This window comes from Lissotriton vulgaris, chromosome 8 (genome assembly GCF_964263255.1).
Source record: "Lissotriton vulgaris chromosome 8, aLisVul1.2, whole genome shotgun sequence".
Taxonomy (NCBI): Eukaryota; Metazoa; Chordata; class Amphibia; order Caudata; family Salamandridae; genus Lissotriton; species Lissotriton vulgaris.
In genome coordinates this window covers 248,974,976-248,991,321 of record NC_141696.1, presented here as the reverse complement: position 1 = coordinate 248,991,321, position 16,346 = coordinate 248,974,976, and the positions used below count along the sequence as shown (strand labels likewise).

Sequence of the window (16,346 nt, the reverse complement as noted above, 5' to 3'; positions counted from 1 at the left end):
GAGATGCCTCGCCTTGAAAAAGCCAGCACAATTGACACATCTGAGTGGAATGGTGTCTAATGAACCAGCAAGAGAAGAGTCACTGAATGCATATCCCTGAAAAGGAGAAAGGGCTGCCTTTTGAGAGACACAACCGTTAACTAGGTGTGGAAAAATCGAAGCCAGAAACAACAACAAAAAGGAAATAAGCAATGGAGCCGGAGGTGCAGCAAGGATGGCGGCATCAACAAGAAGGATGGGGTGGAGTGAAGATGTAAATGTAAATGTACATGTATTTATATAGCGCAAATCGCCCACATCGCAGGCATCTATGCGCTTGCTTAGGGAACCAGTCCTGGTATTCCCCTGTGAGATACCCCGGCAGGGTATCCACAAGGTGAAAGCCAGGCATCCCGCCGCGAGGGGCCGTTGTGGAGATTAAGCAAGCTATTGCCCAGAGTCACAGAGTGTGAACCCGTGAGTCGAATAGGCACCGGAGCGAGAATTATCGAGTCCGTGGAATTATTGAGCCCAACCCCCGTCGGGGCGGGGAATTGAACCCTGGTCCAGGGCCGATCTCAGCTTCCGGGTCTGCCGCCTCTAACCCCTGAGCCACACTTCTCCACAAGATGCAGTACAATACAGGTGCTGAAGCTGCACCCACATTGCACCATGAGCAGGTACAAAATAGAAAAAAGCAGTCCCCCCAAACAAACAGATAAACAACCAAATAATAAAATTACAGTACTTGGTCCCTGACCCGTGAGAGTAAACGAAAGACAAATAGGAGGAACACTGAGGAAGAAGTGACCACTAGGAAGCAAGGATCTGTAAGGGACACTAAAACAAACACATGAAAAGCAGTAGGCAGGCTGTAAGTCCACAAACTAAATGCAACAGGCCTTGAAGCTGGACCTAAAAAGTGCTAGTCCTCCACACAGCTGTAATCATTTGATTTATTTATCCAAATAATTGCTTTATTCTCCCACAAGAGACAAGCGTCCAACAGAACACACTGGGCAGATCATTTCATACACATACCCCACAGCAAATACACAGCACAGCACATATGTGCTTTCTAGCAAGCACAGACGCACAACAGAAAAAACTGCCTGAAAACCCCTCATACATTAAAAAAAAGATTGGAATTGCCATTTAGTTGGCTATCAACCAGCTCCCAACAGTAAAAACCATCAAGGAATGTCACCAAACAACTCCTACAGAATAAACTAGGTAAAAAAGCTCACATATATTCAACACAGTTCACATATGCCATGTAATTGGCTTTCACAAATGACATACCAGCATTATGTCTCTAACTACAGGGAAAAGGAAAACCGGTTTAACATTCAGGTTGCGTTTGTTCTGATGCCAATATCGTAAAGCCCTGGCACAAGACCTTGAAATTGCACAGAACTATCAAGCAGGACAGACTAAGCAAGATTATTTACTTCTCAATAAATCAATAAACTTCATAGTAACGAAGTTCCACAGCTGTGCCCAATAAATGGAGCGGAACACGATAAACATATCAAAGCAACATTTAGACTCTGGTCATTAAAAGGAGCACTGAAAACTTTGAGGATGGCACTCAGCCAATCACCACCCTAATGGCTGAGACTGCACAATAGAAATGTCAGTAACTTATCATGAGCATGCTTCTGTGTGATTTCATGACCCCACCTCTCCCCCCCCCCCGTCATGCAGGGGTTGGATTTCTAACCTTCTGGTTAAAGGACTTAGTTCGATGAACCAACACAAATTAGAGACTCTATTGTACTGCAACCCATTCACACCCCACCAGGTTATACTGTGTGGGTGGTGTTTTCTGGTCAATATTAGTCCCTCTAGATGAGTTCAGGGCACAGTGGAACTCCAAACTCTTTTGAAAATAGATAACACACTCAAAATAGGACTGAGAAACACAGGATAAACCTTTAAAATGTTTATTTCTAAAACCCAAGTCTAGTGCATAAAATATGAAACGTAATCACCCAAAAGGGGAAAATAAATGCAGCCATGCATGATAGCTAGCAATAACAATATGAACATACCTGGCATGGTTAGCAATTTTCTAGCATCCTAACACCTTACTGCTAATTCGATGTACTATGCTAAAATTTAACAGGAGCAATGCCTATGAATTTAGTTTGTTAAGATGGGTCACACAGCCTACGTTTTTCACTAAGAAATAGCTGTTTAACTATTCTCTATCACAGCCCTTGCATGAGCAGTGCCAACTGAAGGATACTTATGCACCGCTCTCGGAGCCCTGGAGCAACCCTTGACTGGTTAGTTGCAGCAAACTGACGTAACTTCTGCTTGATAATTCTGTTGCGAAGCCTCTCCCCTTATAGTCAGATACATATGTTTTTATAGTATCTGATCGTCGCTTTAATCTCAAGTTTATAGGTTTGGTGACACTCAAGTCCCAACAAGGCAAAATAAGCGCTAAGCGCTAGGACGCCTGCGGGTAGCTATTGCGCTATACAAAAACCAAATCCAATCCAATAAGTGTGGCAATATATATGTAATGTCAATACACATGCAGACATTTTAGTCTTACCTTTAAGAGCCCTTAGTAATATGACAGTGACCATTACATAAAAAACTAAAATAGGTCAGCCTAGATAGGACACGAACATGATGCTAACACTTCTGTGTCTGTCTAAACTTCACACTTTCTAATAGAAAGGTGAAAGAGTCTGTGGGGAAGCACACAATAAAACTAGAAGAGATTTAAACTGGCCTTGTCACAGTGTTCATGACAATGAAAAGCTAGTTGGAACCAGGGTGGCTGGCAGAGACATTCAGATATCTATTAGGGGAGGCCTTGTGTTGTGTAGTGCAGTTTTAAACACATTTCCTGCATATCTGGTTGAGGATCATACTATTGCAATATGGTGTGATGCATGGTTTCTTGGCATTCGAGCACAATAGTCATTCCATACTAGAATGAAAAGAAGTGGTGAGAGACACTCAGTTACAGTGGAGTTTTTGTTTCCTTTCTGTGAAATGCTATGAATCTATGTAGTGAAGATGCTGTGTTGGGCATTCAAATAAAGACTCAGTACAGGCCACACTATGCCCATTGCCTCTTTGGCACCACATGCACACCTGACACTGGACTGATACAAAGACTGTTACCGGGGGCGGGGAGGCGGGGGACATACCATTCAAACAGCTCGCTGAGGCGCAGATGCTAAAACTTCATGTGACAATTATCAACTGAAGGTACTATTGCAGGGATTAGAATATTTTAACAATATTCTGTCTGGAGCTCATGTCAAATTTCACCATTTTATCATGTTTAGGTAAGCTATCGCACAACCAGTTCAGACATTGTATTTGCATTTGAATAGTGAATTTAGCTGTGTAATTGTGACTTTGGAAGAACCATGTTGCTAAATGTACAGAGCATCCACGTGCCTCCACGTTAGCAATGTTAAAGCTTCAAAACACAGCATATCTGCCAACTCACACAGTGCCACTGTGTGACACACGTCTTCTGCTCCCACCACACGGTCTCCCGGTGAGGAACCGATATCACATGGTGACAAAGAAAACGAGCTGAAAACCACTGTAAATAGTAGTTTCCCCACACTTTTTCTGAGGCTATGAACTGCCGACGACCATTATGGGGTGTGATAACACTCCAGGACATGGGCGGGGTGGGCGGGGGAAGAGGAGGGGCTTGCGAGCGGATGGGGTTCAAAAGTGCCTCGAAGGTACTTCTTGCCACGAGGCTCCGCCGCCTCCCCACGCAGTGAAGTTGTTGTTGAAGTTGGCAGGCATGCACTAACTGTTCACATATTATTTCTGGACATTTCTTGGTATTATCTCATTTAGGTGTAACAAGCGGACCAGGCATAATCACCATATTTGCTTAAAAGGTCCCCGACGGATTATAAAATTAGAATTTACTGAATATTCTTTCCCATCTTAAGCCTGCCTTCCACACTGCATGAGCAGCGTGCTTACTTACAGCTGGTACTTCAAGTCTCAAGTACATGAAGAATGTTATCAATTTCATGGTCATGAGCTTCGCCTGAGGGCGAAAAATCAAACAGATGCAAATGGAGAGCAAAGAAATGGCGGGAACGTAATGTTCCTGTTTTTCCATGCGTTGTAACGCGGCTGCCAGACAGTCAGAAAACCACCCCCGACTTCACAATATTCATTTTTAACGCACATAAAACAGTTTTTGATGGGAGATGAGAATTACTGATCTATCTAAAGTCACAACTTATGGTTTGCCAAGACCACCACCAACCGCACATGCAGAGAATATTATTTAGGCCTGGGTATCACTTTTTCAAGCTTGTTCATTTTATATTAGGAGCCCATGTTTTACCTGGATAACTGCTTTCTTATCAGCCTTCGGCAAGTTCTTTGCTTGGCGCTCTGCTTCCTCCCACTCCCTCATGACCTGAAAAGACAAACATGAGTGGAATACAAGATTATAATTTTTACATTCACTTCAACATTTGCAATAACTGCAATTGAACATCAAAGAGTATCACCAGCATTTCTCGCAACTACAACCCAGTCTACAATATATACACATCTGTAAGCAACAAAAAAAGAAATTTAAAAAAACGTGTAGGCAACACACTTAATTACAAGGTACGCTGTAGTTAAATTCAGGGTCCAGACTTTTAAGATGCCAATGCAGCTGGAGCTCGCCTTTAATTAGAAATGTATTTCAATTTAATTTTCTGTTATGTCATTACTGTGCAAGGTTATATGTATTTTTAGTTTTGTTTTTTCTAAATTTTAGAATGTGGTGTTTGTCCTTGCATGCGTTTTGCGGATATGTCATCTTGTAAATGTAGTGTTGATTTAGATTCATGTTTATTTTTGATAATTAACTTGGAGACTTGGGGTTGGATTAATATATCATGATTTGAATGTCTCCTCCACTTTGTCAGCTACTGCCATTTAATTGTGTTGTGACCCATATATATATATATATATATATATCGCAAATCCTGTGTTCAAACCCCACGCTTGCTTCACGCTGGATCAAAACAGGACACGGACCCAGTTGTTGTTCGGTGCTTCAAATGTTTATTGCAGCCAGATGCCTGAGACGCGTTTCGCGGCGCGAACGCCGCTTGTTCACTCGACATTTGCATTTGAGCGCGAAGGCTTTTTAAAGTGACAGTGCTCTTGTGAATCAAATATCACGTGATTTACAAAATTCATAGACATAGAAAAAACTTGTACTTTTATATATATATATCGGTAAAGGTCACAACACAATTAAATGGCAGTAGCTGATATATATATATATATATATATATATCACTTGTTTACAATCCCATTATAGGCAGCATTTGTTTAATGTGTGCTCACTGTGTGAATTTTGAATAGACATGGGCTCACTGGGAGTACAACAGTGGATGCCGAGAGTATATAGCCTTGTGTTAAACTGTGGGGCTTGCATTTGTGTTTACCGGGTGTGTCATATGCTTACGGATGTACATGCATGAGTTTCCAAATGTCTTACAGACGTAAACTGCATTAGACAGGTAAAACCTCAAGTAGTATCCACAAGCACAAGTTTCCAGACGCTGAAGGGATGCTTATTCGGACCTGGTAACATACTATTCATTGTGTGTGGCGAGAACGTGAGAATGTTCTGATGTCAAGGTTGTAGATACAAAGCAGTGGTGGCTGGTGAACATGGTGATGTGTAAATTCCATGGTACATTTTTTTTTTTAGCATAACCTATCTAAAAAAATAGACAAATACATTTACAGAAACCTCTGAAGAGGTATTCATGAAGCACTTTCAAAGAATTATTGGTTTGATAACCACGCCTGGTCCTCAATAAGGATGTTGGCACCAAGTAAGACGGCTTTACCCCCAATAAAACTAAAAAGTAAGCAAATTGTGCATTTAGTCAGCAATTTTTTCAAAGAAAATTAGATCAAAAGCACGTTTTCACTGTAATTTTCAAGATTCCATGGAAACAAAGATTCCCATCAAATATGCCAGGGTTGTCATATCCTAGGGTGCTAGCTTGTCAGCAATACTGGTCAAATGGGACAGGACCACACAATGTGTCTGCGGTGTTGTACAAATACACTAGGGCAGCTTACTGTGCGCCTCTACTGCTAGCTGCGCTGTGAACTGCAGAGACGTTGCGACCCAGGGTAAATCTGAAGAGCAGATATGCTCAGAGTGGCTGAAAGGGCTGTTAAGACTTCATGCTCTTTCATTCTGTACTCATTCAAAACTGCCAACAGGAATACCAGCTGTAAATCAGATATCATGGTGGTTTGTAGGAAATATTTTGGAACATGTATGCAAAGGTTGTAGTAACATAGCATTATGGTTGCAGGTGGCAGGTAATGGAATCACACAGTGGCCATTGCTCCACACACGTCTGACATCAGGTTTAATTACATTTATATAATATATATATTTTTTTTTTAGAGTTTTATATAGCACAAACTAGACATGAAGATATCAGGTATCAGAGAGCTTTACATGAGCACCAGTTGTGTTACAGACAGAACCAATCATTTTTGTTGGGCACAGGGAGATTAAGTGATTTGCCCAGAATCACAGGATGCTGAGCGTCGTTGCCGAGACTCGAACCCGGATCCTCAACTTCGAGGTTGACTGCTCTAGCCATAAGGCTACATTCTCTCCCCAATTTGTAAACTGTATATCACTATGAGCCACACTGTCTTGGTGCACTATCGGTGGGTATTTGTAGAACAACTGACAAGCACAGATGTGACCCATGACACTACAAAAGAATATCCTGTGCATATTCAGCGTACTGTAAATATGCACAACTTAAATATATAAAAATATACACAAATGCGGCCAGCTTTAGAATGTTCAACTATCCTTTGTACTTTCAGCTACCTCCTAAATACATAGGGAAGTCTACTTAAGGATGTACATTCTAGACAGCAACCAAAAAGGTTGATTCCAACCACACATACATACACACACACACACACACACACACACACACACACACACACACACACACACACACACACACACAATCTAGCACACAAGCAAGCCACTGTTTAAACACAAACGTGTGCACCCCTGCAGAATAGAACATCTATATGCCAACCACATAGAACAAACATCCATAAGAATCAGAAATCCAGACTTCCTTAAAATATTCTGAAAGATGCTAAACTAAGACAAGAAAACAATCTACAAACCAACAACCCAACAAATTATCTATTTTACACAGGCTAGAGTAAAATCTGTAAGACCTCATTTTGTGGCCGATGGAGGAGGCATGGGCTACTGAGCCCCAAATATAGTGGTCATCACGTGAGTCTTGAGGTGCGCCCTAATATGGCTATGAAGAGGACTACATTACCAACCACAGAGGCTGTCCAACAAACCTGAACCAAGGACAGTCAGTCCATAAACCTAACAATTGGTTCAAGAGGAAAATTGTTTACACCATACAATTCAACATATCAATATACAAGCATTAATGAATCAAGAAATAAATTAGGAAAAAGAAAGGAAAAAGAAAGAAAGGAAAAAGAAGAAGAAGCCCCTAAATCAAAAAAGTCATGTATCAAAAATGATTGTTTATTACATATAATAAAAGCAGCTGAAACAGTTGCGCTCAACATAAAGTGCTGGTATACAAACAAAACATATCACGAACCAGACAAGTGGCAAACAAAGAAATACACATTACAATAAAGGAACAACATGAACAAAAATAATGTGTCCTCTATATTTTTTGGCCACATAGGCGTCTATGGTGTTTCGACCACTGTACAGTTACACGGTCATCATCAGGACTCTGATTTCTCTTGAAAACACGGTCCAAACATCTTTCAATTAGGTTGGTTCACGAGAAATGTCAAGGATTGTAAAAAACTGCGAGTATTCCTTCAACCTGTCCGAAAAAGTGTTAGAATACACGTTGGTCGCATCTTCCCTTTCATCGGAAGATAGAATTTGCAGTCCGGTGACCAAATCACCAAAATACTTCCGCACAGCAATATGTGATTGTTTCTGTGTTGCTGTTCCGAATTCCAGAAGTCTACTGCAAAACCTATCCAAGTACACCACTTTTGTAGTCGGCATTCAAGTTAGCAAAGACAAGCAGTCAAAGGCGTCTCAGGAGATGTCACATGGGAGGTAAAGACACAAAATACAGCAACCAATCAGCAAACCCAATAAATCATTGCAATGCCCAGCATGGTTGGACTGGGACAGAAAATAGGTTACACATAATTGCACTGCCGGGTGATGCTGTGACCATGTTTCATTTCATGCTATGCTATGCAGGGGCCAAGTAAAATTGATCCAATTGGTCTTGGGAAACAACCACGTGGCACACAGTCTCACTGTTGTGTATATGACAAACATACTTGTACACATGCACACGACTGGTTCACTGGTTGTCAGTGCATGGGAATGGACACCACAAACAAAATGAATTTATAAATTAGTGGTGCTAGTAGGTCCACTCCTTCGAAACAAAAAAAAAAATTCTGTTTAAGATTTAATTCACAAAAATCAGCAAGCCACCATTCTTTTATGCAAACATCCCAAAACATGGACGGTAATACCATGACATTACACTGAGCAGGCTTAGTGCTACACTCAGTCAGAGAAAAATGTCTGGACCTTGGCATTAGAACTAAGGACAGACCTAGGGCTTAGTGCTCATGCTAGATTATTGCTATAACTGGGCCAGTAAAACCCAGAACACTAGATACACATACATAACACCTGCATGACATGCACTAAAATGCACATGCATATTGCACTTGAGTAACACACCTATTCCCCATCCAGAAAGACGGGCTTAGCATGCGTACAAAATCCATTAACTTATGTACGCTCAGCCCCCATTAAAACTAACAAATCCTATCAATTCAACATTCTGAAACGTGCCAAGGCTGCTGAACATTGAACATAAATGTAAAACATTAACATGGTTATGCCCATAGAATGAATCAATGTGTGTGTGTGTGTGTATAGAAATAACAACAAAAGAGCGATATTGTTGAATGCCTGAAAGTACTCAATCAAGCTATCTTAACAAGGAGCTAAACCCAGTGAGTAAATCAACACACGATTAAATGGTCAAAAGAACCCTCACTCACCACCTAGTGGTGACATGCTTCATCATGGGGTTCCCACTGGAAGGACCGAATGTCCTCCCAGTGTGCTACTACGCCTGCTTACAGCGGAGCGGGTTTAGTGTGTGTTGAATAGTGCCAACCAAAAGAGTGTGAAAGTGTGCAAAGATTAAAAAATGTCGAGTTGTGACTATCAACAACTTTATTAAGAGTCCAACTCGCATTGGTTAAAAAAGAGATGAAAGGAATATGCTACTTACCAGTATGCATCTGTTCTTGGCATAGAGAGCTGCAGAGTGGTACATTATGAATAGATCGCCATCTGGTGTTGGGCTCGGATGATTGCACTTTGTTTTTCTCTTGGAGAGTCTTTTGTATTTTGGTGACTCCTCCCTTAGTTGGTAGTGCGCATGGGCATCGGCTCCATCCTTAGATTGTTTTGCCATAGTAGGGTTAGATGGAGTAGTATAGTAGAATACAGATAAGAGTGCCCATGTAAGTGTATCTAAATAAGATAGTGTTGGAACAGACACAGGTTTCCGGGGAGGCTGGGAGGGCATGTACCACTCTGCAGCCCTCTATGCCAAGAACAGATGCATACTGGTAAGTAGCATATTCCGTTCGAGGCATATGGGCTGCAGATGGTACATTATGAATAGACTATACAGCAGTTCTCTCCCTAGCGGTGGTCGCCCGTGTCTGTTGCAACTGTCTGAAACAATGTTTTTAATACTGCTTGTCCCACTCTAGCTTGTTGTGTTGTGTGCACATCTACACAATAGTGTTTTGTGAAAGTGTGCGGTGTAACCCAGGTAGCCGCTTTGCATATGTCATCTAGTGGAATGTTTCCCAGAAATGCCATAGATGCTCCTAGTTTACGTGTAGAGTGAGCTCTAGGAGGAACAGTTAATGTTCTCTTTGCTTTTAAGTAGCATATTTGAATGCATTTTACAATCCATCTGGCAATGCCCGCTTTGGAGATGGGATTGCCTTTATGTGTGGGAGAAAACGCAACAAATAGCTGTTTTGTCTTTCTGAAAGTTTGTGTTCTCTCTATATAGTACAATATGGCCCTCCTAACATCCAGTGTATGTAGGGCTCTTTCCGCTACTGTTTGTGGTTTTGGAAAGAAAACCGGTAATTCCACTGACTGATTGATGTGGAATGCTGAAATAACCTTTGGTAAGAATTTTGGGTTTGTTCTAAGAACCACTTTATTTTGGTGTAGCTGCATAAATGGTTCTTGAATCGTAAAAGCCTGCAGTTCACTTACTCTTCTAAGTGACGTGATAGCTAAGAGGAAGGCCACCTTCCATGTGAGGAATTGTATTTCACACCTATGCATAGGTTCAAAGGGTGGCCCCATTAGTCTGGTAAGCACTATGTTGAGATTCCAGACTGGGGAAGGTGGTCTTCTTGGTGGAATGACTCTTTTGAGTCCTTCCATGAAAGCTTTAATTGCTGGTACTTTAAACAATGACAGGTGTTGTCTGTTTTGTAGGTACGCCGCTATGGCTGCTAGATGAACCCTAATAGATGTATATGCTAGATTACATTGTTGTAAGTGTAATAAATAGCAAATGATTTGTTTAGTGGATGCGTCCAGAGGGTTGATGTGCTTACTGTTACAGTGTATAGCAAACCTCTTCCATTTTGCTGCATAGCATGCTCTGGTGGTAGGACGTCTTGCCTGTTTAATGATTTCCATGCATTCTGGTGGTAAATCTAAATACCCAAACTCTATGACCTCAGGAGCCAGATCGCTAGGTTCAGTTGTTTGGGATCTGGGTGCATTATTTATCCATGGTTCTGTGTAAGATGCATGGGTAATAACCTTAGCTTTTGATGTGGTACTTGTGAGAGTTGTAGCAGCGTGGTGAACCACGGCTGTCTTGCCCACGTGGGTGCCACTAGTATCATTGTCATTGAGTGTTGCTGCAGTTTCCTCACCAGTAATGGAATTAGTGGTAGAGGAGGGAACGCGTAAGCAAATTTGTTGGACCAATTTATCCACAGTGCATTGCCCTGGGACCTTTGGTGTGGGTACCTGGATGCGAATTGTTTGCATTTTGCGTTCTGATGATTTGCAAACAGATCTATCTCTGGTTGCCCCCATTTTTGGAAGAATGGCTGTAGTATTTGGTCGTGCAGTTCCCATTCGTGAACTTGTTCTGACTGTCTGCTTAGGATGTCTGCTATTTGATTTTGAATTCCTGGTAGGTGTTCCGCTAACAGGTAGATTTTTTGAGGAATGGCCCATCTCCATATGTCCTGTGCTAGTTTGGACAGTTGGAGAGAGTGTGTCCCCCCCTGTTTTTGAATATAATACATTGCAGTCATGTTGTCTGTTCTGATCAGGACTGCCTTGTTTGTTATTTGCATTTGGAAAGCTTTTAGTGCTAGAAATATTGCTAACAGTTCTAGGTAGTTGATGTGCAGTTTCTTTTGCTGCGCACTCCACTTCCCCTGTACTGTGTATTTGTCCATATGCGCTCCCCATCCGGAGAGCGATGCGTCCGCTGTTATTATTACTTGTGGAACTGGCTCTAGGAACGACCGTCCTTTGGAAATATTTTCTGTGTTCCACCACTTCAGAGAGCGATACGTCCGGTCGTTTACCAACACCAGATCTGTAATCTGACCTTGAGCCTGATTCCACTGTGTCGCTAGACACTCTTGTAGTGGGCGCATTTGTAGTCTGGCATGTGGTATTAGCCGTATGCAAGAGGACATCATGCCTAATAGTTGCATAAACACTCGTGCTGGTAGTGAGTGTTGTGGTTGAAATTTTTGTATTAACCCGACCATTGTCTGTACTCTGATTGGGTTGGGGTATGCTATTGCCTTTTCTGTGTCTACTGTAGCCCCCAGGTATTGCTGGATCTGGTTTGGTTGCAGGTGTGATTTTTTGTAGTTCACCGTAAACCCTAGGTGGTGCAGCAGTTGAATTGTCTTCTGTGTGTTGTGAAGACATTCTTCCTTTGATTTGGCCTTTATTAGCCAATCGTCCAAGTATGGGAAGACATGTATTTGTTGTCTTCTTAGGTGTGCTGCCACCACAGCTAGGCATTTTGTGAAAACTCTCGGTGCTGTTGTGACACCGAACGGAAGGACCTTGAACTGGTAGTGTTGTCCTTCTAACACAAACCTTAGGTATTTTCTGTGGGCTTTGTGAATTGGGATATGAAAGTAAGCGTCTTTTAGATCCAGTGTAGAAAGAAAGTCCCCTTTCTTCAGTAAAGGGAGTACTTGTTGGAGCGTGACCATGTGGAAGTGTTCCGAATTTATGTAAGCATTGAGAGGTCTGAGGTCTAATATTGGTCGTAGGGACCCGTCCTTTTTGGGGATCAGGAAGTATAGAGAGTATACTCCTGTTCCTTGTTGATCCTTTGGGACCTTCTCTATTGCATGCTTTTGTAGAAGTGCTAGCACTTCTTCTCTTAACAATGTCAGATGATCCTGACTCATTGGGCGCTGTTTGGGGGGGATGTTTGGTGGGGTAGCTGTGAGTTCTAGGCAATAACCATGTTGGATAATTTGTCTCACCCACTTGTCTGACGTGATGTTTTCCCAGACAGGTAGGAACTGTGATAGACGTCCCCCGACCGGTGTTATGTGGTCTGGGGGGAGATCTATGAAGTCACTGTTTTGGTGTTGAGGCGTTGCGGTTGTTATTATTTCCGCGGCCTCTACCCTTATTGTTGTTACCTCTGTAATTACCTCTTGAATTACCTCTGGGTGATGTTGGTGTGAAAGATGTGGATTGCTGATTTGTTCCTGTGTTTTTTGAGCCCCCTCTATAGGTGGATCTACGAAAGGAACCTCTGTGCGTTGGCTGTTGCAATGCTCCCATTGACTTAGCCGTTTCTGTATCCTTTTTCATCTTTTCTAATGTCTCGTCTGTACTTGAACCAAACAATGTCTTCTGATCAAATGGTCTGTTCAGTAGGGCTGTTTGAACTTCTTGTTTGAATCCTGAGATTCTGAGCCATGCGTGCCTTCTTAGCATGACACTAGTGTTAATAGACCTTGCTGCAGTGTCTGCTGCGTCTAACGCACACTTAATGGAAGTATTGGTTATTATTTTACCTTCCTGAATTAATTGGTCTGCCTTCTTCTGATGTTCTTTTGGAAGATGTGTGAGAAGTTTTTCTAACTCATCGTAATGTGCCCTGTCGTACCGTGCGAGTAGAGCTTGTGTATTAGCTATACGCCAGCTATTTACTGCCTGTGATGCTACTCTCTTGCCTGATGCATCTATTAACTTCGACTCTTTATCTGGTGGAGGAGCCTCTCCTGTAGATAATGAGTTTGCTCTCTTACGAGCGTTTGAGACCACCAGCGAGTCTAGAGGTACATGCCCTCTAATAAATATTGGGTCCTTTGGAGCCGCTTTGTATTTTTTATCGATTCTTGGGTTTAACACCCTGGCTCTCACTGGGTTTTCGAATATTTCTTCTGTGTGAGTGAGAAGACCCTTTAGCATAGGAAGAGTACCTGATGTTCTCTGTGCACTAGGTAGAGTCTCTAACAAGAAATCCTCTATCTGAGGTTCTGTGTGCATATCTAGTTTGTGATATTTTGCTGCCCTATTAATGAGCTGCACAAAACCTGTGTTATCATCAGGTGGTGAAGGCTTTGAGGGGTATAGCTCTGGGTCGTTGTCCTCATCTGACCCTACATCGTAATTTTCCCATGGATCTTCCTCATCCGGGATAGATTCGTCATCCCCTTGAGGTTCTCCCTCCCCTATATCACTGTCTACATCTGACTGAGGTGTAGCTGGTCTTGGTGTGGAGGGTGTAGGAATATGTGGCCTATTGTGAGGAATAGGAGAAGAGGGTGTGTCTCTAGGACGAGGAGAAGCAGGAGGAGTTATGTTAGTCCCCATTGTTCTCTTTTTTGGTGGAAGAGGTTTATCTTCTGACTGTTCACTCTTTCTCTTCTTCGTGACCACTTTCCCAGTTTGTGGGTCAATAAACAAGATCTTTTGCTTGGGATCTGTTTGTTGCTCTTGAATCGGTACCGAGGGTCCTGGTTCCGAGAGCTGTTTTTGTTTTCGATCCTCAGATCTTTCTGTTTTCGACACCGAATGTCTGCTCGATTCCGACTTTTTGGGTATCGAGTGTCTTTTGGGCGATACATCATATTTCTTTTTCGACATGGAATGTTTCGATACCGAGCTCTCCTTTGTATGCCGCCTCGGTATCGAAGTCGATGACGCCCTTTTCTCGGATCCGACGTGGTGGGATTCCGAGTGTTTCGGTTTCAGTTTCGGTTTCGTTGCCGGGCCCGAAGGCGGGGCGTCGGAAACTTTTTTCAGCGATTTGACCGGGCCCGAGGGCGGGGTCGTTACCGCACGGGGTCGGTTTTTCGGTAAGGGGACGTCGTCACTCACGGTTTGTTGCTCGAAGAGTTCTTCAACCTCCGACTGGTCCCCTTCCGACCCCGACTGGTCCTCTTCTTCCTCGATTTGTTCGTCTCCGAACAGCTCCGGGATCGCCTCCGCCTGCATTCTGGAAGCCTCGTGTCTTCGAGCTTGACGATTTCTGATCGTTAGCTTGGAGGAGAATGCTGCGCAGGCTTCGCAGTCCCTGGATTCGTGTTCAGGCGATAGACAGAGGTTGCACACCTCGTGTAGGTCCTTGTGTGGGAACTTAGCACCACACGATGGACATTTTTTGAATGGAGTCCTTTCCATGGACTCCGGGCTTGACTGCGCCGAGAAAGGTCTCTGTTCCTCGACGTAGATCCAAGTTTTTCTCTTCTATTTTGAATTTGTAACGCGTCGGAATGGAAAAGAACGCGTTCGCTAACAATACCGTCGAATTGGAAAGGGAATACGCGCCGAAAAACCACTTTCTTCAGAAGTTGATCTGGAGCGTCTCGATCTTCATCCGAACCCGATGGCGGAAAAAAACAATCTAAGGATGGAGCCGATGCCCATGCGCACTACCAACTAAGGGAGGAGTCACCAAAATACAAAAGACTCTCCAAGAGAAAAACAAAGTGCAATCATCCGAGCCCAACACCAGATGGCGATCTATTCATAATGTACCATCTGCAGCCCATATGCCTCGAACATAGGACTTATACAATGGTTCTTTTATTGAGAACCAACAGTCCTAAGTGAGACGTATACACACACACACAAAAGGAAAACTAAGATTTTAATGAAAAAAATATTGATCTATACTTTTTTCAAAAGCAAATGAATCTTATATTTCAAAACCCTATTTTCAATCTGAAAATACAATGCATCTTCTGAGAATCTCAAGGAATATACTGAACAACCCTACCAGGAGCGTTCCTAGCTATGAACGCTGTACACAGCTTTCCATCTCAGAAATGGATGGCTTTACATTAACGCAAACCCTTCAATTCGATACGGAAAAATCCAATCAGTTGTGATGGCATTCTCTCGAATGGTGAAACATACAAGCCTTTTATTTCACAACATTAGCTCATCTGAGATCATGACAGGTCACAGTTTAGGAAGGCGGTGGGAGACTGTAAAGAAATGTCAAACAAAGGTCAACCTGAACATGGGACCTTTTATCATCGAGAGAACATGGAACTTGCCTGTGAATGCTGTTGAGAAAGATCCAGGTTACAGGTCCTGAGCAATGCTGAATGAATTCACCAAGGGGCCCTTGAGTCAAGCTTCCCATTATGAATGGGAATTACTATTGGCTTATTTTTTTTAATTTGCTCCTTCACGCTCTCTAGTTTAAACCATTAAAGAAAACAGTGCACTTGTCGAATTGATTAGATTTGCCTCACTTCGGTTCAAGGCGGTAGCATTCTTTCAGCTTCAATATGTGTGCCTGGGAAAAATCTAAAGATGTGTGTATCTGAAGCGAGGAGACATGTGTGCAAGAGACCACTCTAGGAAGGAAGGTGATCTACAGGTCATACTACAGCATTATACACATTTTTGCTAAGGGAACTTTTTTACATATTTGCTAACTGTTCTAAATGCGCACGCACTTTCCAGGAAGGTGTTATAACCGATTCACAAATAAACACGATTGTCACTTTTGGGGAAAATGAGAGATTGCACTGTTAACTCCACTGCAATATAACTGCCCGCAATGCCCTACGCTTCCCTAATGTGGCTAAAACAACTTATTCTCACATGTATCCTAGATGCCCTTGTGTCTACAGGTGACCTCATCGAGCTGTTGCTAGAGTTGCTGTCTGCGCTCATAAGAAGGCCTTAATATCATCCAAAATCCACCTGGTCCTCCAAACTATTCAAGCAAGGAGCA

The 16,346-nt window shown here is 42.6% G+C and overlaps 1 protein-coding gene across 4 annotated transcripts in view; it reads right to left on the bottom strand.

Moving 5' to 3' along the window:
- The window catches only part of APP (amyloid beta precursor protein), a 484,182-nt gene that overhangs the window by 113,169 nt on the left and 354,667 nt on the right, over positions 1 to 16,346 (bottom strand). For all 4 annotated transcript variants that reach the window (XM_086934030.1, XM_086934028.1, XM_086934029.1 and 1 more), the window contains one exon: positions 4,334 to 4,408. In XM_086934030.1, the coding sequence (XP_086790156.1) occupies positions 4,334 to 4,408 (75 nt within the window). The remainder of the gene's footprint in view (positions 1 to 4,333; positions 4,409 to 16,346) is intronic.